The sequence below is a fragment of the Zonotrichia albicollis genome, chromosome 23, assembly GCF_047830755.1.
Source record: "Zonotrichia albicollis isolate bZonAlb1 chromosome 23, bZonAlb1.hap1, whole genome shotgun sequence".
In the NCBI taxonomy this organism is placed as follows: domain Eukaryota; kingdom Metazoa; phylum Chordata; class Aves; order Passeriformes; family Passerellidae; genus Zonotrichia; species Zonotrichia albicollis.
The window spans coordinates 4,639,855-4,664,077 of NC_133841.1; the positions used below are offsets into that span (position 1 = coordinate 4,639,855).

The 24,223-nt window shown below is 52.8% G+C and overlaps 2 protein-coding genes across 2 annotated transcripts; one reads left to right on the forward strand and one right to left on the reverse strand.

The window, feature by feature from the left end:
• Positions 1-786: 786 nt before the first annotated feature.
• On the reverse strand, positions 787-11,673 carry CCDC43 (coiled-coil domain containing 43). The gene is made up of 5 exons (XM_074557943.1): positions 11,443-11,673; positions 5,639-5,726; positions 3,553-3,688; positions 3,121-3,176; positions 787-1,981 (listed from the first exon to the last, which is right to left on the reverse strand). The coding sequence occupies exons 1-5, from the start codon at positions 11,671-11,673 to the stop codon at positions 1,794-1,796; spliced, it is 699 nt and encodes a 232-aa protein (XP_074414044.1). The 3' UTR covers positions 787-1,793.
• Positions 11,674-11,943: 270 nt separating this feature from the next.
• On the forward strand, positions 11,944-23,018 carry DBF4B (DBF4B-CDC7 kinase regulatory subunit). Its single transcript, XM_074557942.1, has 11 exons — positions 11,944-12,098; positions 13,216-13,407; positions 14,845-14,895; positions 15,472-15,541; positions 16,290-16,360; positions 17,047-17,083; positions 18,864-18,906; positions 19,736-19,852; positions 19,994-20,120; positions 20,729-20,838; positions 21,286-23,018. The coding sequence occupies exons 1-11, from the start codon at positions 11,988-11,990 to the stop codon at positions 22,538-22,540; spliced, it is 2,184 nt and encodes a 727-aa protein (XP_074414043.1). The 5' UTR covers positions 11,944-11,987; the 3' UTR covers positions 22,541-23,018.
• Positions 23,019-24,223: the final 1,205 nt, after the last annotated feature.

A 24,223-nucleotide genomic window follows, 5' to 3' on the forward strand; every position in this document is an offset into this window, starting at 1 on the left:
TGAATGGAGCAGCAGTGCTGGAGCTGCCTGGGCACTGATCCATGGCACAAACTGCTGGCATGGGAAGGGGTGAGCCCACAGTCCTGGGGGGCACAGGGGGCAGCCCTGCAGCCTCATGGGCTGGGAAGCATCAGTTCACTTTTAACAGCACTGGTGCTGCTCCTGGTTCCACTGTGCCCCAGGGCAGCTGCTGGGAGCCAAAGGGCTGCACTTGCCCTTGCTCCTGACCCCTGAAGAGGTGAAGGCTGCCCTTCCCTGGACCCTCACAGCCAAAGGGCTCAGGAGGCCATGACAGCCTCAGGTGGACCATGCCCATGCAGGTAGGCAGCTCCAGCCCTCAGCTTGCATTTTCCTTGGAAGCCAAGGGCTGGGCAGTTCAGTGCCAGGTCACAGCTCTGGGAAAAGCCACTTTGGCTGACAAGGATGGGCAGAGCAAGTGGGTGCCAGCAGGAGGTGAGATCCCAGCCAGTGCCTGCCCCAGCCTCAGCCCAGGGTGTGCACAGGGCTCCAGGGCACCTGGATGTGAGAGCTGGGGCTGAGTGACACCCCCTGCCCTGCCCCACACCCTGGCAGCTGCCTGGGCCACCTGAAATACCAGCCAGGAACCAGCACAGTGCACAGGCCAGGCTGAGGAGCAGCAGAGCTGGGTCAGCTCCCAGGAAAGAGCCCTGAGAAACAGAAACAAGGCATGAATGAAGCTGCATCTGCACCAAGGCAAGCCTTGAGAAATGCTGCTGCTGGGCAAGGGGCCAGCAAGGACACAGAACACATGAATGGCAGCATCAGTCAGAGGAAATCACTTCTTCGCCAATCAAGATTTATTATTCAAGTCCAAAGATGAAGCAGCTGGAGACTCACACACACACACACACACACACACACAGCAGCAGCTTGAGGGGGAGGCCTGGCCCTGGAGTCAGGCACGTGGGAGGGCAGGAGCTCAGCACAGGTCACCCCACAGCAAACAGCACAGAGCCTCAGCTCACAGGGTTAGTGTTCTTCCCCAGCAGGCAACACCACCACAAAAAGGCTGGAGCAGCAGGGCTGAGCCCTTTGGGGGCAGGAGGAGCATTCAGGAGGCAGCTGTGCCCAACAGTGACCCCAGGACATCCCTGGCTCACCCAGCTTCAGAGCTTCACCCTGGCAACAGCTGTGGAACAGTCCATGTTCACCCCACAGAACAGCAGGGAGCCCCATTTTCCACTCTCTGGAGCCCTAAAACTGTGTCAGGAGTGGGTTTGCTGCTGCTGAGGCCAATGCTCCTGCCTGGGTGGTGTTTCCCTCATCCACAGTCCCATCACTGCAGCTCAGCTGTTTCACACATCTCAGCCCCAGCCCAGCCTGAGCAGGGCTGCAGTGTTGGCCTCAGCAGCGCAAACAGGGATTTGCAAAGACATTTTTCAAGGCTTGTGGCAATGAATTCATGTGTGTGCCCTGGAGCAGCATGTCCTGCTCAAACCTCAAACCACAACCAGTGCAGGGGCTGCTCCTACACCATGCTCTGCTGCCAAGTGGTCAGAAGTAAAAATGGATCAATTTAACAAGACAGACATAATCACTTCACCCTTCTTTGGTACACAAGCACTGATACCACAAGCACAGGGCACACTGAGTCCAGGAGCTGCTCAGAGATTTTGTTCTGCTATGTAACAAAACAAAACAAAAAAGGAAAAAAAGGCACCACTTTCCAAGAACTGCTCCCAGCCACGTGCCTGGAATTCTTGCTGCTTTTTAAACACACACCATATTCAGAATTAATTTTATCCTTTCAGAGTCCAACTGGAAATCACCAGCTACCGTTTCCGCTCGCCTTTCTGTGTTCGTTTCTTCTCCTTCTCCTTCCTCTCCTGCTTGGCCAGCTTGTCCTTCTCCCTCTGCAGCTTATCCTGCTCTTTCTTCTTCTGGAACTCATCCCTCAGCAGCTCCCGCTCCAGCTTCCTGGCGTTCAGCACATCCTCCACGTTGGTGTTTCTGAACAATGCTGGGGAGGGCTAAGGGCTCACATGGGAGGTTTGCTCTACCTCCCCCCTCACCTTCTGACTCCTCACCAGGCAGGGATGGAACTGGGGAATGAGGAATGCAGAAAGGAGAAGGAATCTCTGGTTGTTTTTCCAACCAGAAAAATCACCCACTCCTAGAGAAGGAAGGGTCTGGAGCACAAGTGGCAGAGGGAGCTGGGAAGGGGCTCAGCCTGGAGAAAAGGAGGCTCAGGGGGGACCTTGTCACTCTCCACAACTCCTGACAGGAGGGCACAGCCAGGTGGGGGTCAGGCTCTGCTCCAGGGAACAGAGGGAATTGCCTCAAGTTATGCCAGGAGAGGTTTAGGTTGGATATTGGAAAAAACACTTCATGGAAAGGGTGGTCAGGCATTGGGGACAGGGGTTAGTGGTGGCCTTGGCAGTGATGGGGGAATGCTTGGACTCAATCCCAAAGGACTTTTGTTCTTTTCCAACCTTAGTGATTCTGGGTTTTTTTTCCTAGAAAAATGAGGTTGCCTACTGCTTCTTAAGACTGATGTGTAAAAATAAATATCAAACCTCTACAAACCTGAAAGGAAGCAAACACCCAGGGCACAGCCTTGAGTGGGTTCAGCTGTGTGTGACATGTCTGAACACATATGTGTACACACATGTGCGTGTGTGCAGACAGACAGGTACATACATGTTCCAAATAACTTAGGATTCATATTTAATTATGTGATAAAATCTGCTTCCATCTTAAATGTGCCACCTGGGAGCTCAAGGATGGTCCCAGTTCTGAGACAGACATGGCCCCTTGGTCCTGCCCACCCTGGGTGTTCAGCTGCCTCAAAGCTTCATTCCTGACAGGATTTCCCTCTCTGGACACCAGTTAACATTAACCTGATGTTCTGGGAGCACTGTCCCCATCAATTAGCATGATTTATGAAGCTGTAAAAGGTGGAAGAAGGGAGGAGAAGGAAATGCATGGCAGGGTTGGTGTGAGTGCTGCACTCTGAGCACACAGACTGTCACTGTCCCTGTGAGCAAGGTCAGGGGGCACAGGGAGAAAAACCAATCCCAGGGAGAGAAGGATGGGAAACTCCCCATGGAGGCTGCCTGCCTGCCAAGCAGCCTGAGTCACCAGCAATTGAAAGGATACATTTTTCTGATCCAATATTTACAGCTGTCGTCAATCCATCCTGTTCATCCCCACCAGTGAGAGAGTTAAGGAAACACAGCCACCAGTAATGATCTTGTGCTGGGCAGGGAAAAGCTCATTGCTCAGCACCACAAAGAGTTAATTTCTAACCCTCCCACTCCACACACTCTCTGTGTAAAGGATTATTTCAGCAGATTTCTCCTGGGAAAGCTGCTGAGGGATGGGGGCACTCAGTGCTCTCCTGCCACACCTGGGCTGGGCAGTGCCACAAACACCCTCCCAGGAGCTCCCATGCTTTGTCCATGGCAGTTACCATGAAGAATGACTGCAAATCTTCCCCAGCAGACCCTGCAGAGCTGGGAGGGTGTTGTTTGAGGGGGTTTAGTGCAGCTGATGTCCCTCAGAGCCCCCAGCAGTGCAGGAAAAGGATATTCCTCCTCGTCAGTCACGTTGGCATACTGGGCCAGGAGCGCAGCCTTCCTCTGCTTCTCCTCCTGGGACACCTCCTTGGGCTTCACCACTATCCTGGCCTGCTTCTCCATCATGCTGGCGATGGCCTGGACCTCATCTGGCAGCACAGGAGTGGCAGTGTCAGCCCAGGCCACAGCCAAGGCCACCAAGCCCTTGGTGTCACTCACTGCCTGCTCCCGTGTCCTGCAGGGGAAACGCACCCACCCAAAGGGAGAGATCTCACCCAAAAACACCCCTGAGCTTCTCCCAAGGGCACCAGTGGTGCTGCTTTGGGAATCCCAGCTGGGATCTGGGAGAGATGGAGCTGCTGAGGAGCCACCACAGGGCTGGGTAGGGCCAGCATGGGGTGACAGCCTGAGGTGACAGCCTGAGGTGACAGTGATGGCACCCTGTGCTTCTCTTGGAGGGGAACTCCCTGGGCTGCACCCAGCCACCACCAGACACTGTTGTTATTCCTGGAGCACACACTGTTATTTATTCCTGGAGTAAGGGGAGTTTCACAGTGAAACTGCAATCACTCAGGCTCTGGCTAATGAAAATCCATTTGACTCCAAATCACATTCTCTTCTGCTCCAAAGCAGCTTAATAAGTTTATTTAATATGTACTTAACCTCCATCAAAGAGAAATTCTGAAAAGCTGAAGTCAGGGATCAGTTCCATGCTCTCCCTTTCTTTCCAACCAAGAGAGACCAACAGCTGATTTACCTTTACCTTACACATTTACCTTTTAACACTGAAATTCCACTGCCCATTTCCTAAACTGACATCTGGGTTTTGACACCAATTTTTTTTTTAATCTGTTAATCACTTCTCCTCAGGACTCTTACTCTGAGTGGATCCACACTTCAGTGGGGATTTACCCTTTTATGGAACCCCTGTGATATAATTTCACCCTGGAATTCCATGAATCCACACACACTGTGCTGCCTTTTTATAACAAGAAAAATCCCTGTGGGTGAGCACTGTCAGGAACAGCTCCAACAATCCCAGTCACTTGTCCTCAAGAAGAATTTATTTGATTTAATGCATGGAACAGCATTAACTTCTCCCTGTCCCCAGCTAAAGGCAAGGTGAGGCCAAGAGCAGAATTCCAGGATTTCTGGGGAAAGCCATGGATGCTGGGGCTGCTGCAGTGACCAGGCACTGACAATGAGCTCTTTGCAACAAGAAAATGCAAAACCAACAAAAAGCAGGATTTAGACCAAAGGGACATTCCATTGTCACAATCTCCTGTCAGGTCTGTGTCACTGCAATGTCACTGATCCGTGCTTGAAGCACAAATCCTCCCAACTGCACAGGGACCAGGACAAACCTCCCACAGCTGAGGGCAAGGGATGGACACAGGCACAGGGAGGAGCAGTGAGAGTTTATCAGCCTCACAGAGCTCCCTCCAACTAGAATTTATGGGGAAAAAGGAGAGCTGTAAGGGAAAATGTGGGAAGAGGAAATGAGGGGGGTGAGCAGCAGCAGCAGCAGGGACAGCCCAGCTCTCACAGGGCACTGCAGGTGCACAAAGCAGCTGCTTTCCAGACTGCCCAGAGAGGATCAGCACCAGTTTTCTATTCCATAACAGCTGCAGTGCCAGCACTGAGCACAGACAGCTCTGCATGTGCTGGGAAAGGTTTCTGAAAAAACCACAGAATGGTTCAGGCTGGACCTGAATGACCAGCTCACCCAAAAAAAATCCTGTAGGAAAAAAAAAACACAAAAAACCCCCACCAAAACCACACACACACAAAAACCCAAAGAAAACAAAATACCCAAAACAAAACAAACAAATAACCAAACAACCACCACAAAAAAAAATCAAAAAAACAACAACAGAAGGCAAAAAAACCCACAAATAAGAAAAAATTATGAACCCAAAGAGCAGCAAATGCTGGGGCAGCCCAAATTGAGGCTGCTCATCCCATGCCAGGTGAAAAATTAACTGAGCAGCAATGGAGGGAGAGGCATTGGTTTAACTCCTAGCAGGATAAACAAAATTCCCTTTGAGGTGAGGCCCTGCAGGTCCCCCCACACTGAGGAGCAGGACACAGCACTCTACCTTCTTTCTCCTCTTTGGAATCAACGACCTGGGAGTCAGACCACCTCTCCACAACCTCCCTGCACACATCATTCAAGAGATCTTCTTCCTAGAAAGGGAAAAGAGACTCCTCAGACTTGGAACAGAGTTGGCTGCTTCAAACAGCACCAGTCAGGCAAGAAAAGCAGCAGCTACAGAGGATCTGCAGGCCCAGCAGTGAGCTCAGGAACAGCTTTTCACCCCAAATCTGCCTTGGAACACACACAGGACTCTGCAGTGTCTGGGATCTTTGGTCACTGTGCACAGGGACACTGACACACAGTGCAGGGGAATCTCTGCTCCAATGTGGATCTGCAGAGGAATCCCTGCTCCAACGTGGATCTCCAGGAGAATCTCTGCTCCCACAGGGATCTGCAGGGGAATCTCTGCTCCCACATGGATCTGCAGGAGAATTTCTGCTCCAGTGTGGATCTCCAGGAGAATCTCTGCTCCCACATGGATCTGCAGGAGAATTTCTGCTCCCAGATGGATCCCCAGGGGTTCTGCAGGTGAATCTCTACTCCCACATGGATCTGCAGGAGAATCTCTGCTCCCAGGTGGATCTCCAGGAGAATCTCTGCTCCCACATGGATCTGCAGGTGAATCTGTTCCCAGGTGGATCTGCAGGAGAATCTCTGCTCCCAGGTGGATCTGCAGGAGAATCTCTGCTCCAACATGGACCTGCAGGAAAATCTCTACTCCCAGGCAGATCTCCAGGGGTTGTAGGAGAATCTCTGCTCCAGTGTGGATCTGCAGGAGAATCTCTTCTCCCATGTGGATCTCCAGGGCTGCAGGAAAATCTCTCCAGGGGCTGCAGGAGAATCTCTGCTCCAACATGGATCTATAGGGGCTGCAGGAGAATCTCTGCTCCCATGTGGATCTGCAGGTGAATCTCTGCTCCCACATGGATCCCCAGGGGTTCTGCAGGAGAATCTCTGCTCCAACGTGGATCTCCTTGAGAATCTCTGCTCCCACATGGATCTGCAGGAGAATCTCTGCTCCAGTGTGGATCTGCAGGAGAATCTCTGCTCCCACATGGATCTGCAGGTGAATCTCTGCTCCAGTGTGGATCTGCAGGAGAATCTCTGCTCCCACATGGATCTGCAGGTGAATCTCTGCTCCAGTGTGGATCTGCAGGAGAATCTCTGCTCCCACATGGATCTGCAGGAGAATCTCTGCTCCAGTGTGGATCTGCAGGAGAATCTCTGCTCCCACATGGATCTGCAGGTGAATCTCTGCTCCCAGGTGGATCTCCAGGGGTTTCAGGAGAATCTCTGCTCCAACATGGATCTATAGGGGCTGCAGGAGAATCTCTGCTTCCTTGGATCTCCAGGGGCTTCAGGAGAATCTCTGCTCCCATGTGGATCTCCAGGAGAATCTCTGCTCCAACATGGACCTGCAGGAAAATCTCTACTCCCAAGCAGATCACCAGGGGTTGTAGGAGAATCTCTGCTCCAATGTGGATCTGCAGGAGAATCTCTTCTCCCATGTGGATCTCCAGGGCTGCAGGAAAATCTCTCCAGGGGCTGCAGGAGAATCTCTGCTCCAACGTGGATCTCCAGGAGAATTTCTGCTCCAACATGGATCTATGGGGGCTGCAGGAGAATCTCTGCTCCCAGGTGGATCTGCAGGAGAATCTCTGCTCCAACATGGATCTGCAGGAGAATCTCTGCTCCAGTGTAGATCTGCAGGAGAATCTCTGCTCCCACAGGGATCTGCAGGTGAATCTCTGCTCCCATGTGGATCTGCAGGAGAATCTCTGCTCCAACATGGATCTGAAGGAGAATCTCTGCTTCCTTGGATCTCCAGGGGCTTCAGGAGAATCTCTGCTCCCATGTGGATCTCCTTGAGAATCTCTGCTCCCACATGGATCTCCAGGAGAATTTCTGTTCCAATATGGATTTCCAGGAGAATCTCTGCTCCCACAGGGATCTGCAGGAGAATCTCTGCTTCCAGGTGGATCCCCAGGGGTTCTGCAGGTGAATCTCTGCTCCAGTGTGGATCTGCAGGTGAATCTCTGTTCCCACATGGATCTGCAGGAGAATCTCTTCTCCCATGTGGATCTGCAGGGCTGCAGGAAAATCTCTCCAGGGGCTGCAGGAGAATCTCTGCTCCCACATGGATCTCCAGGAAAATTTCTGCTCCAGTGTGGATCTGCAGGTGAATCTCTGCTCCCAGGTGGATCTGCAGGGGCTGCACTGCTGCGTCCCCATGGTCCCACCACAGACTCTCTGTGGAATCCCCTCCATGGTGCCTGGAGCAGATCCTGACCCTGCACAGCTCTCACAGCTCCTCACTCCTCTCTCCAGCTCTGCTCCTCATCAGAATTTCTCTTCTTCTCCTGCTTAGATTTGTTCCCTAAAGGTGCTGAATGTCTTGGATCCCATTTGGTATTTGCTCCATGGAACACAGGAGAGCCAAACACCACTGAGCTCAAATATTTCCAAACAAGAAATTATTTGGTTTGGCATTCAGGAAATACAGAAAAAAAATCAATCATGAAAAATACAGGTGAGGTGGATTTTGTCTGGTTTAAAAACTGGACAAAAATAGAACTTGGTTTTAAGTTTCTTGATTAGGAATGGTAGAAAATCCCTGGTGCAAGACATGATCAGGACTGAGGAACCATGGACATGAGAGCAGATGTCACTATGTGGTGGTCCCAGGATGAAGGAGAGATGAGAATCTTGACTCCAGTTATTATTTTATTATTTTATTATTTATAATATTATTTTATTATTTATGATGTATTATTTTATTATATATAGTATATTAAAAGAAAATTATATATTAAAACTATACTAAAAGAATAGAAGAAAGGATTTCATCAGAAGAGTAGCAAGGAATAGAAAGGAATGAAATGATAATAAAATCTTGTGATTGGCCATTAATTAAAAACAACCACGTGAGACCAATCAAAGATGCACCAATCTGTTGCATTCCACAGCAGCAGATAACCATTGCTTACATTTAATTTCTGAGGCCTCTCAGCTTCCCAGGAGAAAAAGGATTTTTCATAAAATACATCTGTGACATCACTTGAGATGTCACCTTATTTCAACAGTGGTTGTGAAATACAAACAAGTGAACAAAAACAAAATCCCCTGTAATTTTTGTGTGGAATTAGGAGAAGAGAGCTGGCAAGAAAACCCCTAAAATTCACCAAATAAAATACTGTTTCAACAGTCAGCACAGAAATAAGCACATGGTCTAAAAATAAACAAAAAAAAAGGACATTAAAAAAGAATAGACTATGAACAATAATTACAAAGTCTGAGGGCTCAAGAGACAAAAATGTTTTATAGGAAAGGCAGAAAAATCAAAGTGAGCCAGAAACTGCAAATGAGGCTCTGGACTGGAGGGACGTGGGAACCCCACAGCTGCTCAGTGCTGGCAGCAGCAGCACGGAAGGGAAATCTCAACAGAAAAGGGGAAACAGCAGAAAACTGGAATATCAGGAAAGGGGAATATTCCAGCCAGGACACACTTCCCAGGCCTGGAGAGAGCCAGGCACAGCAATGGGCATGGAATGAAGTCTGGTAATTACAGGGAGGTTAATTAACCTCAACCACTTTGCAAAGACATCTGGCTCCATCCCTCAGCAGGCACCGGTTGCTTCTCAGGCTCTTTCAGGCTCAAGGCCTGTGGCCATGATATTTTCTGAAAAATCCCTTTGCCAGGATTTTCCTCCTGAGAACAGGAACAAAATGCAAACAATGGTTATCTGCTGCTGTGGAATGCAACAGGTGCATCTGGGATTGGTCTCATGTGGTTGTTTCTAATTAATGGCCAATCACAGTCAGCTGGCTCTGACTCTCTGGTCAGTCACAAAATTTTATTATCATTCCTTTCCTTTCAAGCCTTCTGATGAAATCCTTTATTCTATTCTTCTAGTATAGTTTTAATATATCATTTTAATATAATATATATAATAAAATAATAAATCAGCCTTCTGAAACACGCAGTCAATATTCTCATCTCTTCCCTCACCCTGGGACCCCTGTGAGCACCATCACAGTCCCTGTGGGTTTTGTGCTCCCACACTGATATTTGGGAGGAAAATTGAGCAGACAGTTCCCAGCACCAGCACTACTCATGAGTTAACATTTTGCACTATTGTGAAAAATGCCAATCACTTGTTTTTAAAATTTTAAAAGTTTAATAGTGATAAAATGGTTATAAAAAATAGTACTACAATTAGAGTAATAATAATTTGGACAAATTGAATTAGGACAATATGAGAGAATAAATACAAAGAGTTATGGACGTCTGGGTACCTTTTTCTGGGCAGCACTAAAAAGGACCCCGTTAAGAGAGGATTAACCCTTAAAAGCAACAGCCTGTTGCATATTCACACACCTCATACATGATGCATAAATTCCATTCAAATACAGGATTCTGTCTGGTCATTGACAACTTCTTCCTCTGAATCCTAACAGCACCTTCGAGGTGGGAAGAAGTTCGTTTCTTCTGATAATGGAGCAATAAATTCCTTTTCTCTGAAAGATTCAGGTGTCCTGTGGCTGCTATCTCACTGTGAGTCCTTTCTTTAAAAAAAGTATCCTATACAGCATAGTTTCTATTTTAACATTTTTTATAACCCAAAACTATATTTAACACAGTACTTAAGAGAATTAATACAGCATTACTTTCTAATACAACACATATAATATTCATTTTAATATTTGCAAAAAGCCAATCATAAAATACATGCATTTTCCACAACTATGAAACATCCATTTATGAAAAACCCCGAGACACAAACACTGTAAAAATCATACAGGGAGGATTATGGAAGAGAAATCCCTCCTGGCTCCAGGAATGCAGCAAGGCAGAGGCAAGCGCTGCCACCCACGGCTGTTCCTGTCCATCGGGATCCCATTGCTGACAGACAAGGAGGGTGAGAGGCACCACAGCACCGCCCCACACTCCTGGCACAGGATTTACCATCAAAATTCACCTCTCGGTGCCCACCTGGCACTGCCAGACCGCCCAGATTGAGGTGAACCCCGAGAGCTGCACCCAAACCAGGGGATCCGCACGAACAGAACAGGGGGATCACCTTCCACAGAGCTGCCACCAGCCCGAGCCGGGCACAAAACCCCAAACAAGCACCGAAAACCTCATAAGGTTCCCGAGTGGGGGTTAAAAAGCCGCTAATGTGGGTGTCCTCTCAGTAATGTCCTTAAATTCACCTCTCGGTGCCCCCCTGGCACTGCCAGACCGCCCAGCTCGGGGTGAACCCTGAGCGCTGCATGGATCCCCACAAACAGCCCCTTCCACAGAGCTCCCACCAGCCCGAGCCTGGCACAAACCCCCAAACAAGCACCGAAAACCCCATAAGGTTCCCGAGTGGGGGTTAAAAAGCCCCTGCTGTGGGTGTGCTCCCCCTCAGGGGTTGATCGGCTCTGGGAAGGGTCCCGGGAATGCGGCAGGAGCCGAGGGAATCCCTGCTCACCCACGGCTGTTCCCGTCCATCCCAGCCCCAGCGGGATATCATTCCTAACAGACAAGGCGGGTGTGAGGCACGAGAACCCCAAACAAGCACCCGAAACCCCACAAAGCTCTAAAAAACCCCCTGATGTGGGTGTCCTCCCACAAGGGGGTGACCCGCTCCGGGAACGGGGTGATGCCGGGAGCCACCCCGCCCGTCCTGCTCCCTGTGGAGGCCGCAGCCCCACTGTGGGCAGCAGGGGAGCTCCGGTAGGAGCACGACCCGTTCATCAGCACGGGGCGGACGGCGAGACCCCGCCGGCCCGGGGCGGCGGAGGGACCCCCGCCCTTACCAGGCAGGCGGCCAGCACGGCCCGGAGTGCCTCCAGCCGCTCCTCATCGCTCTCCTCCTCCCGCAGCAGCCCCTCGATGTAGGCGCCGTACACGGCTCGGTCCAGCCCCAGCGCGTCCAGGCGCGCTGCCAGCCACGCCGGGAAGGGCGGCGGCTCCGGGAGCAGCATGGGGGCCGCGATCGGCATCGCCATCGCCATCGACGCCGCGCCCGCCCCGCCGGGCGCCGCCATCTTGGGCCTGCAGAAGGAGGGGACGGCGGCCGCGGCGGGACAAAATTGTGGCGCAGGCAGCGTAGTCAGGCTCCGTGCGGCCGTGCCCAGACCGGAGCAGCGGGGCCGGGTGGGCGGCTCGGTGTACCCCGGTGTGCTCGGTGTGCCCTGTGTGCGCCCCGCGTCACCTGCACCTTTAGCACGGCTTCTCCTCCCCCCGCAGAGCAGCTTCGCGCGGAGCTGCGCGTCCCTGCACGGCCGCCGTGCGGGGCGGGGCGGGCGGCGGAATTTAAACACGGACAAGCGGCGGGCTCGGAGCCGAGCTGGGCAGGGCCATGGCCGGCACGGTTTCCCCTCGGCCCCTCCGCGGACAGTCTTTCTACCTGGACCTGCCCAGCGGCCGCAGCGCCCGGGACCTGGCGGAGGCCATCGGGCGGCTCGGCGGGGTGAGTGCGGGTTGGGAGTGTGAGGGGCTGGGGGTGACCCGGGAATGCGGGGGCTCTAGGGGGGTGCCTTGGGGTGGCCTCGCCCCTTTTCTGCCTCTGCAAATATTTCAAAGTTTCCTGATTTTCCTGTTTTACCGGTGAGCCGGTTCCCTTCCTGGCTCTCCCGCAGTGGAGCTGGTGGAGATCGCCCCTGTCCCCACGCTCCGGCGCTTGGGGGTCCCTGGGCTCGGCACCGGCCTTTCCCTCCCGACATTCCGGCTGTTCTGGCCTTTCCCTCCCAACATTCCAGGTGTTCCAGCTCCAACCAGTGCTGGAAGAACTGGTGTGTGTGTGTTTCATCTCTCTGCTTCCCTCCTCCCTCTGTGGAGCTGCTTGCCAGTTGTTCCCTTCCTCATTTATTTTTCTAAAACTGGTTATTTTCTCCTGAGGACAGAGCCCCTTTCCCTCCCAACAATCCGGGTGTTCTGGCCTTTCCCTCCCAATGTTCCAGCTGTTCTGGCCTTTCCCTCCTGGCATTCCAGGTGTTCCAGTGCTGGAAGGACCGGTGTGTGTGTCTCATCTCTGCTTCCCTCCTCCCTCTGTGGAGCTGCTTGCCCAGTTGTTTCCTTTTCTCCTTTATTTTTCTAAAGCTGGTTATGTTCTCCTGGAGACAGAGCTCCTTTCCCTCCCAACATTCCAGGTGTTCCAGGTCCAGCCAGTGCTGGAAGGACTGATGTGTGTCTGTGTTTCATCTCTGCTTCCCTCCTCCCTCTGTGGAGCTGCTTGCCCAGTGTGTTTCTCCTTTATTTTTCTAAAACTGGTTACACTCTCTGAGAACAGAACTCCTCCAGGCTGATCCATGATGTCCAGGCCCTTTTCCTCAAATCTTGGGGTTTTTTTGAAAGCACTGTGTGAGGAGTAGGTGATGGTGACAGAGTCCTGGATGTCTGGATCTGAATTTCTGGTGATTATTTGCAGTGAATCTCTAGGGCATCACAGGATCTCCTGGTTGGTATGGAATGAAAGAAGGAATGTGTATATTCCTGCTGTGTGTGGGTTGAGCCCAGCTTTGTTCAGCAGAGCTGTGCCAGCTCAGGGTCAGGCCCTTGCAGAGCTGCTCTGTTCTGTCTCTCTGCAGGTGACAGAAAGCTTCCTCAGCAAAGAAGTCACCTGTGTGGTGTCCAGCAACAGAGAGGCCAAGAGGGGCCAGCCCAGGGCTCGGGAGGAGAAGCAGAACAACCCAACTGCAGAAAGCACAAAATCCACGAGCTCAGTGCCTGCTGCCCCCAAAGGAACCCCAGCCAGAGCTCACCAGAAGCCACCATACACTGTAAGAGCTACAAAGGTTTTGTCCAAAGACACCCTACACTGTGAGAACTACAAAAGTCTGGAGGGGCAGAATCTGGGGCCAGTTTTGGAAGGTGGAATTGTTCCTGCTCTGAGCAAATATTCTGTGTGGTTTTTTCCCCTGTTCTGTTCTTGTTTCCCTCACTGTCCTTATTCATGCTCTGGTGTTTTGTGTCTGCCATCATTGTGCATGGCACAGATTTGGGCTGTAATCAGGGAAATCTGGAATGGCAGGGGATGTGGAGGCCATGGCTGGTTCCCAGAGGTGTAGTGAGAAAAAACAGAGAAATATAGACAGAGGAAAGCATTGCTGACTCTGGGTAGTCACAGGGCAAGGCCCCTGTACCCTGGAGGGGATCCATGAGGGTCTCATACAGGAAGGGGCTTCTCCTGGTCCCATTGTTCTCCTGGTCCCATTTGCCTGTTGGAGCTGGGCTTTCTGCTCACAAATCCTTGTGGCCAAACTCCAGCATCCCACCTGGAATGTGGTGTCTGGGGAAAAGCAGCTGCCCCAGCCCAGGCCTGGGGAATCTCTGCCAGCTGGAGCTGAAGCACCTGCAGTGGCAATGCTGAGCTGCAGAGTTCTCTCCCAGTTTTTGTCCCCTGTCCTGGCTCCCAGCACTGTCCCTTGTCTTACAAAGAGCTGACCCAATCTGCTGAGGCTGTTGGCTCAGTTCCCAGGATGTTCCTAACCCTGGCCAACATCTTGAGATGCCTGGAGAGCAGGGGGACCTGATCTTTCTACAAATCCCTGATAGGAGATTGCAGCCAGGTAGGGCTTGGTCACTTCTCCTGGGTAACAAGTGACAGGACAAGAGGAAACAGCCTCAAGCTGTGCTGGGCAGGTTTAGATTGGATATTAGGGAAAATTCCTCATGGGAAGGGTTGCCCAACCTTGGCACAGTTACCCAGGCCAGTGGTGGAGTCCCCATCCCTGCAGGGATTTAAAAACTCTGTGGATGTGACACCTGGGGACATGGGTCAGTGGTGACCTTGGCTATACTGGGGATGAGTTGGACTTGACCTTACAGAGCTTTTCCAGCCTGAACAATTCCATGATGCAGCAGGCACTTTCCAAGCTAAATTGCTGCTCCCTCCTGGCTCACTCTGGAGCTTTCGTTTCCCTGCTGGTCAATAATTCCAAGCCTTGGCTGCTGCTTCTGGTGCAGTTGAGTGGCTCTCTCTGCAGTTTGCATTCTCTGAAAGGCTCTCTGGACTAGCAGAGTGTGGGGATCCCCAGGGATTGTTGCTCTTTGGGGATCCCCAGGGATTGTTGCTCTCAAGCTCTTTGGGGATCCCCAGGGATTGCTGCTCTCCATCTCTTTGGGCATCCCCAGGGATTGCTGCTCTTTGGGGATCCCCAGGGATTGTTGCTCTCCAGCTCTTTGCCATGACCTTTTCATGTCTCCTCTCTCCACAGGCACTGCTGAGCAGGGGGAAGGAGCTGCTGAACAAGGCCATGAAGAACCAGGTGAGCAGCCTTGGATGGGCTCTGCTGGGGCTGGGTGTGCTCAGAGCTCTGCTGAGCACAGCAGAACCAGTGCCAGCCTTCCTGCAGAGCCCCTGGCCTGCTGATAGAGCAGATCCTGGGCTGGGAAAGGCACAAAGCAGTTGCTTGTGGCCTGCAGGAGGTTGTGTAGTGCTCCTGGTCACTATTTCTGGAGCCATGGCATCCAGTGTTGTACCTCTGATACCTCTCCCAGCCATCTGGGTGCTCAGCACAAGAGAATTATTAACACAAGGCCTGCTGTTAGATGAATTTTTAGCCTAAAAAGAACTAAAAGCAATGTAGCTGGGGCAAAATGCTCCCCTGCAGTCCTTTCCCCAGATAAATCTCAGTGCCCACTTAAAAGCTCATGCTGATTAAATAAACACCTGCCCAAGGTGCTGCTGTTAATTTGGCATGGATAAAGCATGAGCTCCATCCTTTACTGCTGTGCCCTGATTTCTGTAGCAGCCACACTCTGTCAGCTGGGCAGCAGGAAGGGCTCTGAGCTCAATTTAGAGCTGAGCTTTGAGCTGGGCTTTGCCAAACCTCTCTGTGCAGGACACCTGCAGTGGCAGCAGCATCCTCGCCAACGCTCGCCTGTGGGGAGTCCAGATCCTGCATGTGGATGGTATCCTTCACTGTGGGCTGCAGGAGCCTGCTGGGAACGAGGGGTTTTGGAGACAGGTGGAGCAGAAGGGATGGAAGAAAAGTAGAGCAGAAGGAAGAAATTGCAAGCAAATCTCCTGGAGTGATGCCATCCTGGCCTGGCTCAGTGATGCCATCCTGCCCTCAAACACATTTGTGTGTACAGAATGTGCCACTGTCACATTTGCAATAGCAAGCACATTGTCATCTACTGAAGGTGGAACATTAGGAAAATTTGTTCCAAAAAGACTGTTTTTATTAATGAACCTGGAAGTACAATCATGAAAAGGGCAGGGTTTGGTTGGGTTTAATTAGGAAGTGCTGGTGTTTGAGGACCTGTTCTGGAAGGCACCTCCTGTCCCCATGATGGATGGGGAGGGGGTGATGGGAAAGGCAGATGGTGGAGCTCTGATACTAAAAATAGGTGTGGAGTAAAAGGTTCCTGAGTGTCTGGTGACAGTGACATACAGCTGTGGCTGAGCCTGTCTGGTTCCTGTCCCTGGGCTCTGCTCTGTGCTCACAGCTCCTGCCAGTGTCTCCTTCCTGCAGAGCCCCAGCAGCCTCCAGCTCTGCAAACAGAGGGGCTCAAAATGTTCTCTTGGCTTCATCTTGGACCATTCCTGCAGGCTCCAGCTTTTCCCAGTGTATTAGGGGGGTGGGTGGGCTGCACTCTGAGGGAACAGCTCCCTTCCCTGGCTCAGCTTTGGCTCTTTGACATCCCACCTGCACAGAAATGTTGTCCTATGCCCAGCAGCTGCTGCGAGCCATCTCAGGAGCAAGGAAGCAGTGCCAGAAGACAGAGGTAACAATTTACCTGCAGCCAATTTCAGCAGTTCAGGGTTTGGACAGTTCTTGTAGCAGCTTCAGTGCCACCCGGGGGGTGCTAGATCCAATCTGGTGCTTGTGTTAGTGGTGAAGATGAAAAAAATCAAAAAATATAAAGTTGGGGGTAAATCCAGCTGAGAATGAGGCAGCTGTTGCTAAATATCAGCATTCATAGCACAGCTAATGCTGAGTTTAACCCTAAGGGTCATGGTTTAACCCCCAGCCCCACACAGCCACCCTCTGGGATCCCCTGGGATGGGAGAGCAAAAGTGAGAAAGCTCATGGATTGAGATAAAGGTGATTTAGTTAGGAAAGCAAAAACCACACACACAAGCAAATCAGAGATGATGATGATGATGGTGCTACACTGGCTCACCAAAGGATTGGTTAATGCATTGGAGAGGTCAGAGGGAAGGTGGGATGTAAAGATAGGACATGGCAACCTTTATTAAATAATTATATTTAATATATTTAATGTATTAAATAATTATATTTAATATAACACTATATTATTTACCTAGTATTTCTACTAACCCTGGGTAATTTGGGAGGCAGAAGAAGGGGAGGTGCTCTGGGTGGTACAGGAGCTCTGAAATGGTGGGTGAGGCTGCTGCAGCTCTGCTTGTGCTGCTCCCATGCTGAATGTGTCCCTTTTTCCTCTAGGTGAAATGCCCTGCCTCCAAATCCAAAATTCACAGAGGTAAGACCTGGAAGTTGTGCTGCTGTTTATGCTCAGACGTGGAGCTGCTTGGAGGAGCCTCATTTAGAATTTGAAACACATCAAAACCTTTGGCAATCCCAAAATATGCCAGCTCTTTAGGCAGTTCCCCTTGAATGGGCTCTGTTACTCCTTGTTGGAGTCTGGCTGCAGCCTCTCAGGACAGCTGAGGATCTTTGATGTCACAGTGTGTTTCAAAATCCTAAAAACCCTTTGCTGCCAGCTCCCAGAACAGAGAGAACAGTTCTGCTGCTCATTGAATCCAGCAGCTTCAGGGAGGTTTTGAGGAATAATGCATCCTGCAGAGGAGAGCGTGTTCCTCCCAGCCCACTCACTTCTGCTGGGCTGAGATGTGCTGCTGAGACACCGAGCTGGGGATGGCTCTGGCAGGCAGGAGGGAGGGGGAACAGCCAGGTTTTCATCTCATCTCATCTGCAATTAGACAGAAATTGGGGCTGAAATTGGCACTGCTGACGTCAGCTGGGTCTGCGACTTGTGTCAGTTTGGAGCAGGCTCCAGCCTGGGTGGTGTGTGAGACACACTTGGGAGTTATTTCCCAGTTTGGGGTGCTGAGGAAAGGCTCAGGAAGCTGTTGGATGTCTCAGATTGTGCCTGCAAGCTCTGAGATCTGCTCTGAGGTCTCACAGTGGCATCAGAGCCACTGCTGGGATCACTCACCCATCTGAGCTGGATCTGGGGCCTCTCTCTCAGAAGTGCTGAGCATTTGGCAGTGTTTGCATGGAAAAAACTTGATCCTGTACTGAAATAGCAGCTCCAGTGACGTGGCAGCACATTTGAGGCAAGCAGAGGGTGAGGCTGGCGAGGACAGGTGGGCTCAGCCTTTCTGGGGAAGGAGGGTGAAATATCTTTGGGGGAAAAAATAGCACTGAGTGCCAGGATCACAAGAAAACAAAACTCCTTGCCCTTCAGAGACCATGAGGGAGGCAGGAGAGGCTTGGTTTCAGGGTCAGGCAGATGCCTTGTGGGAACACCTTGGTGTTTTTTTGTTTCTTAGCCAGATCAGGACTCGGGTTTCCAAGGTGAGCGTAATGTGAGTGGAACCTGCAGGACAGGAGGGGCCTTGGAACCTCCCCTCCCAGCCTGGCTCTGAAAACATTTTCCCTCAATGCTCTGCTGAGGCTCTTTTGCTCTGTCCTTGCTCTCCAAAGGAAGCAAAGCTGCTGTTTGCCCTCCCTGGGAGCTGGGCAGAGGCCAGGTCCTGCTCTCGAGCAGTGTCCTGTGCCAGGCTTGGCTGGCTGCACCTTGGTTTGACTCCAGCATCTCTTGCTGCTTTGACATCCCCATCCTGGCCTGAGCCAGGTTCTGCACTTGAGGCAGGGTGAATGGAGGAAAAGGAGCTGGAAGTTGTTGCAGAACTCTGAGCAGCTCTGCAGTTCCTGAGTTCCCTCCTCATACTCAGTGACACATTGTGGGGGGTTTGTGTGACAATTCTTGGGGCTGGAATCAGAAGGCTCAGGGTTAGGTCAGTGGCTGTATGGCTGAGGAGGCATTAAAGATGTGATTTAATTTAAATACCCTTCCAAAGGTGTAAATGTCTATGGTTTGGCTGCCTGGGGTTTGGTCACCCCATTTCAAACTTGGACCAGGACCTAGAGATGTTTTGTCTGTGCTTGGCCACCACTTGGCATTCACCAGAGCCAGAAGTTCTGATGCAGTCAGCTCTGGAGCCCAGTTCTGTTGGGGAATGAGTGACTTAATAGGGAATTTGGCCAGGAAAACTAACCAAGTTTCTTTCTGACAGGAAAATTGAAGCCCCCTTTTCTGAAAGTTGAAGACCAGAGCAGGTAAATGAGATCTTCCTAAATATCCTACCCTAAAACCTAAAACCTCTCCTTCCCTGGTTTCATTCCTGCCCATGAGGCTGCCCTGGCTTCTGTGCAGACCCTGTTCCACTCTGGGAATTGATTCTCTCCTAGTGGGAGGCAGATGGAGTTTAGAGAAACAATCCAGGTGTCTTGTGTGTCAGGGAGAAAAAAGGTGTCAAACGAGACTTGACAGCAGTTTCCTTCCTTGCTCACATTCCCTGTGTGATCCTCAGCAGGTCACTTAATCCACCCTCAGCAGAGAGGAGTGAGATTGAAGCACAGGAGGTCAGGGCCTGTAACTTGAGGCCAGCCTTGGACACAGGGGACCTGATCCCTGTGGTGTTTCTGAGGAGTTTGTAACTCTACCAGCATCCACGGGGCCAATTCATTATTCCAAAGGCAACATTGAAGGCATCTCAATTAAGAATCAGGTATTGGGGTTTAGATCTGCATGCAATGAAGTGTGAGGGGAGAAATGTGGGAATCAAAACCCTCCTGTGCAATGGGGTGGCTGGAAATGCTGCACTGCTCTGAGCTGGGGCAAAAAATGGAATTTGGGCTGAGCAGGCAAATTTGCTGCTCCGTTGGAGCTGTTACTGGGAGCTGGTTTTAACACTTTAAATGTGTTCAATGAAATGAGAATTTCATTCTCATGTGAAGTCAGCAATGGGAACTCTGGCACTGCCCCAGGAGAGCACTGGGCAGCATCTCCTCATGGATGAGGTGGCACCTTGAGCCCCTCCAGGCTGCAGGAGGGACAGCTCTGAAGCCTTGCCTTGACTCTGATGTCCTGATCTGCTGCTTCCAGGCAATTCAGGCCCTTCCATCACCAATTCCAAAGCTTTCCTGCCCTCAACTTCCTGGCACCCAAAAGCTGCAGCCCATTTGAGCCTCTGAAAAGCCTCTCCAGTTCCTGCCAAGCCAGGTAGGCTGCAGCTCCTTCTGTGTTTAACCCTGCTCACTGCTGGTTCCTGGGCTCTGGGAGCCTTTGGGTGTGGGCACAGGGAGCCCTGTGCTGTCCCTGCTGTCCCTGCCAGGCAGGGTGACCCTGTGCTGTCCCTTGCAGGGGTGCTGAGGGCTGTGCCCTGCACAGCACTGGAGGGAAGAGCCCTCGTTCCACACACGTCACCGTGCCCAGGAAAAGGAGGGGCTTCTGTGAGTGCTGCCAAGAGACCTTTGAAGAGCTGCAGAAGGTAAAGGTTCCCCTGGGAGCTGGTTCCTTGCAGGAGTTGTGGGGAGCACTCAGAGGCTTTGTTAATCGTGTCATGCTCATTAGCTCTGTGAGCTCCTTTGGGAGGAATTGCTGCATCCTGCAGGATCTGCCTCTGAGCTGGGAACATGGTCAGAGCACAGGGGGTTTGAAGGTTGGTTTGAAGGTTGGAGCACAGCATGCTCCTCTCTTGGGGTGCCAGAGCCTCAAGGATCATCCTGCTGCATGATCCATAAGGTGAAGAGGCTGTTCCATGGGGCACGGGCAGATTGAAAAGGTGGGAGGAGGTTTTTTAGGTGCCAAGCAAGGGGGCTTTCAGAGCCCAGCCTTTAGTGCCAGACAGTGGTGGTGGAGTCTATTTCCTGCTGCTGGGGAGGAAATGAGAAATTCCTGTGGGTTGCTCTTGGATCCAGACACAGCCTCCTCATCAGCAGGAGCAGGGAGCAGGACACTGAGTGTTCCCAAACCTGGCAGACATTGCCTCTGTCCCTTTGCCCTCTGGTCTGTTAGGCTGTGGGAAGTGCCTGTTACTGCAAATTCCCCTCCTGGCAAAGCTGTGAGTGTTGTTAAAGGGTCTCTGCCACCTTCCAGCATCTCCAGAGCCCCCAGCACCAGAGGTTTGCCCAGGACAGCTCCCAGTACATCCCTGTGGACCGTGTCATCTCCCAGCTCACCAACAGCTTCCTGGAGGGCTCAGCCAGGTAAGTCTGGGGATCTGGGAACTCCTGGAGAACAAAGGCAGCAGACATCCATGGAATGGGGTGCCTGTGCCTGAAGCAGGACCAACTTGGTACCTCCTGGGCAAATTTCAGACAAACAATGGGAGATTTTCCTGCATTTCCTTCAGGGAACTCTCCATGGACTCCTGGTGCCTCCTAAATTAGAAAGGGCAGCTGAACCTACCTCTCCTGTCCCTGCTGCTCTGTAGCCCCCCTGTGCCTGGGCACTGGGCTGAGGAGGCTGAGCTCCTTTGTGCTGCCCATCTCTGCCAGCAGCAGAGTCATTGTGAGCCTCAGCAGGCTAAAACTGCTGCCCTGCTCCTGAGCAAGGGCTGCAAACACCCTGCAGTGCAGGAGAGAGGTTTTGTCTCCCTGGGGGGAGTGTTTGTGGCTGGGGCTGGGTGAGCATTAACTGATGGTTCCTCCCAGGGTGCCCTGGTCCTGCCTGCCAGATGAACATGTGGTGCCTCAAGCACACAGCACTGGAGGAATGAAGCTGCTGCCAGCTGAGCTGGGAGAGGAAGGGGAGCAGCCTGAGCAGGATGCTGTGGAGCTGATAACAGATACAGAGCTGGATCACGGCCTGAAGACCCAGGGACATTCCCCCTGCCTGCCCAGGGACAGGGTCACAGATCCCACAGGAGGAGGGGACTTGTCAAAGCCCAGCTCCCTGCAGCTGCCAAGGGGAGCAGGGCTCAGCAGAGGGGTCTGTGCTGCCCATGGTGCCATGGGGGACGCTGGGCTGGGGGCTTCAGGTTTAGATTTGGCTCCTGAGCGGGGCTGGGAGCCTCATGCATCACCCACTCCTGTCAGAGACGCAGTGGCTTCTTCATGTGAACCTGTCAGCCACCCTCCCCAAGGCCAGGCTGCCTCCAGGAAGCGCCAGCTGTGCTCCAGCCACAGCTCCCAGGTGGCAAAGAGGCCCAGGCTGGAGCTGGGTTCTGGCCTGTCCGCCCTGGGTGAGCAGATGGGGGCACAGGGTGCAGGGCAGGTGTCTGAGCCAGCCCTGCCTGCCTTGGGGAGGGCTGGCAGCCTGCCCCTGGGCACAGAGCTCTCCAGCAGACCTCACAGCTCCCTTGCTTTGGATCTATGCCTGTGTCAGAGCCCTGGGGGCCCTGTGTCCCAGCCAGCATCCCCAGGGGCAGTGGCTGCGGGTTGGGATGCTGGGCAGGCAGCTGCAGCCAGCACTGTCAGCGAGCGTGGCCGGAGCAGGGACAGGGACAGTGACAGCACAGCCAGGGGTGGGAGCAGGCCTGCTCTGGAGGGCACAGCGAGCAGGACCAGCTGCCCTGCTGGCTGCCTGCCCTCTCCCACACTGCCCCTGGCTGCAGCCAGATGTTGCCGCTGTGTCAGGGCAGCACAAGCAGCGGCCCCTGGAGCTCCCGGTGTCCTCCCGCCTCCTCCCCAGCGCCCCCAGGCTGCTCCCGGCTCCAGCAGGAGCTCCTCGGGCTCAGACTGGGCTGTGCAGCTCCTCCCGGGTGTCCAGGGCTGCAGGATTCCAGCTGTGGGCAGGGATTTGCTGCAGCTGCAGCCCCAGGGCAGGGTGAGGGACAGCAGGTACGGGTACGAGTCCCAGCTCTGCTCCGTGCTCAGGGAGGCGGAGCTGGACAGGAGCTGCAGGAACTGCTGCACTGAGACACGAGGAGCCTCTTTCCCCATCCTTGGAACGTTGTTTGGCAGCTAAAAGCATCTCCAGGCTGCTCTGTGGAGCCTCAGTGGGAGCTGGGATGGGATTCACCAAGGCACCCTCTGTGTCAGGAGCAGGAGGGACATCCAAGGGTGAGGACAGCACTGGCAGCCTGGGCAGCTCTCCTGGCGGGAATAGGTGGGGATGCTGTGGCTTCCCTGTCCGTGGCTGTGATCTTCCCTCCTCTGCTGGCCACGTTTAGAGCCAGCGGATTCCTCTGATTCCTAACAAGACTCATCACGGACCCAGTGGTGCCTCTGGAAGTCTCCACCCAACATCTGTGTGCTCCTTACCCTTCCAGAGTTCTTCCTCTCACATGGTCCCCAGAGCTGCAAAGACTTCTGAGAAAAGGCTCATGGGGATGAGATTTGTGCTCTTGCTGTGATCTGGGCATTGTCTTTACATATTTTCAGGTGGTTTTAACTCGTTTGGGATTTTTTTACAAACTTTTGAACTTTTGAAATAAAATGGAGGGATGAGATTCTGCTCTGCCTTACTGTGGGAATGTGGCTGGGGGCAGGAGCAGAGCAGTAGGGGTTGGGTGGAGGAAGCTTTGTGCACAATGGACACCATGATGAAGGGGGTCCAGCCCCAGAACATCTCCCCATCTTTGCTTTACCAGAGGAGTGTGGCCAACAGGCACTGGGAAGCTCCTGGACCCAGTGCAGGGGTGGTGCCCAGCAAGGAGGGGTGTGGAGAACCTGGAGAGCATCTTGTTCACCTCTCCTGGCCATGGGGCTGAGGGATGGAGGTCAAGGATGGGCTGGAGGATGTTCTGGAGTGTTTAAAGCAGCCTGTGGCTTCTTGAAGGGCAGTTCCAAGCACCTTTCTGTGGTGTCAAGCTGCAGGTGTGGTTGGGAAAAGGAAAGGCTCAGGGCCCAGGAGGGTGGGACAGGCACCCAGAGGAGTGGGGTCTGTCTGTCCTTGGGGATGTTCAGTCCCTCCTTCACTCCAGGCTCAAAGGGAAGGCTTGAAGTGGGAGCAGGGACTTGGGACACACGAGGCTTCAGAGGTTCCTCCTGAGCTGAATCCTTCTCCAGTGTGACAGCCAAACTCCAGTCCTTTCCCTGCTGCAGCCCCTGCCATGAAGGGCTGATCAAACCCCACTGGGCTCAGGGTTCTGCCCTGGAGCTGTCCCTGCAGCCACAGACTGGGTGGTGATCCCTGGAGAGAGGAGCTTGGGGCACCAACCAGCCCCTGGCCTGGTGGGCTCAGCCTCCTGTGCCCCCCACACAGCAAAGAAGGGGCCCTGGGGACAGGGGAATGGCGCCTGCAGGCCCCAGAGCTCCAAGTGACCCTGTGGACACTGGTTATCTCATGGTAGTGAGCTCACCTGGGAGATCAGCAGCTGTGTTTCACCAAGCCTGACCCTTCCAGGGAGGGGAGAGGGACCCCCAAGTGCCATCTGCCCCCGCCTCGTGCTGACCAGTGACTTGCACCATGGAGTGCCTGCTCTCTGAGGGACTGAAGCAGCTCCTTCATGGCCTTATGGGGACCCTGCAGGCCTTGGATGAGATGTCCAGGCTGGAGATGGAGAATCTTGGAAGAGACTTAAAGATCATGCATCCCCCTTCCACTGGACCAGCTGTTCCCTGGTACCAGGTGTAGATCCACCCTGCTGGGCACCTCTTTGTCCCTGTGGTGCTGAGGAGCACCAGAAGGGCTCTGGGAGGGACTGTC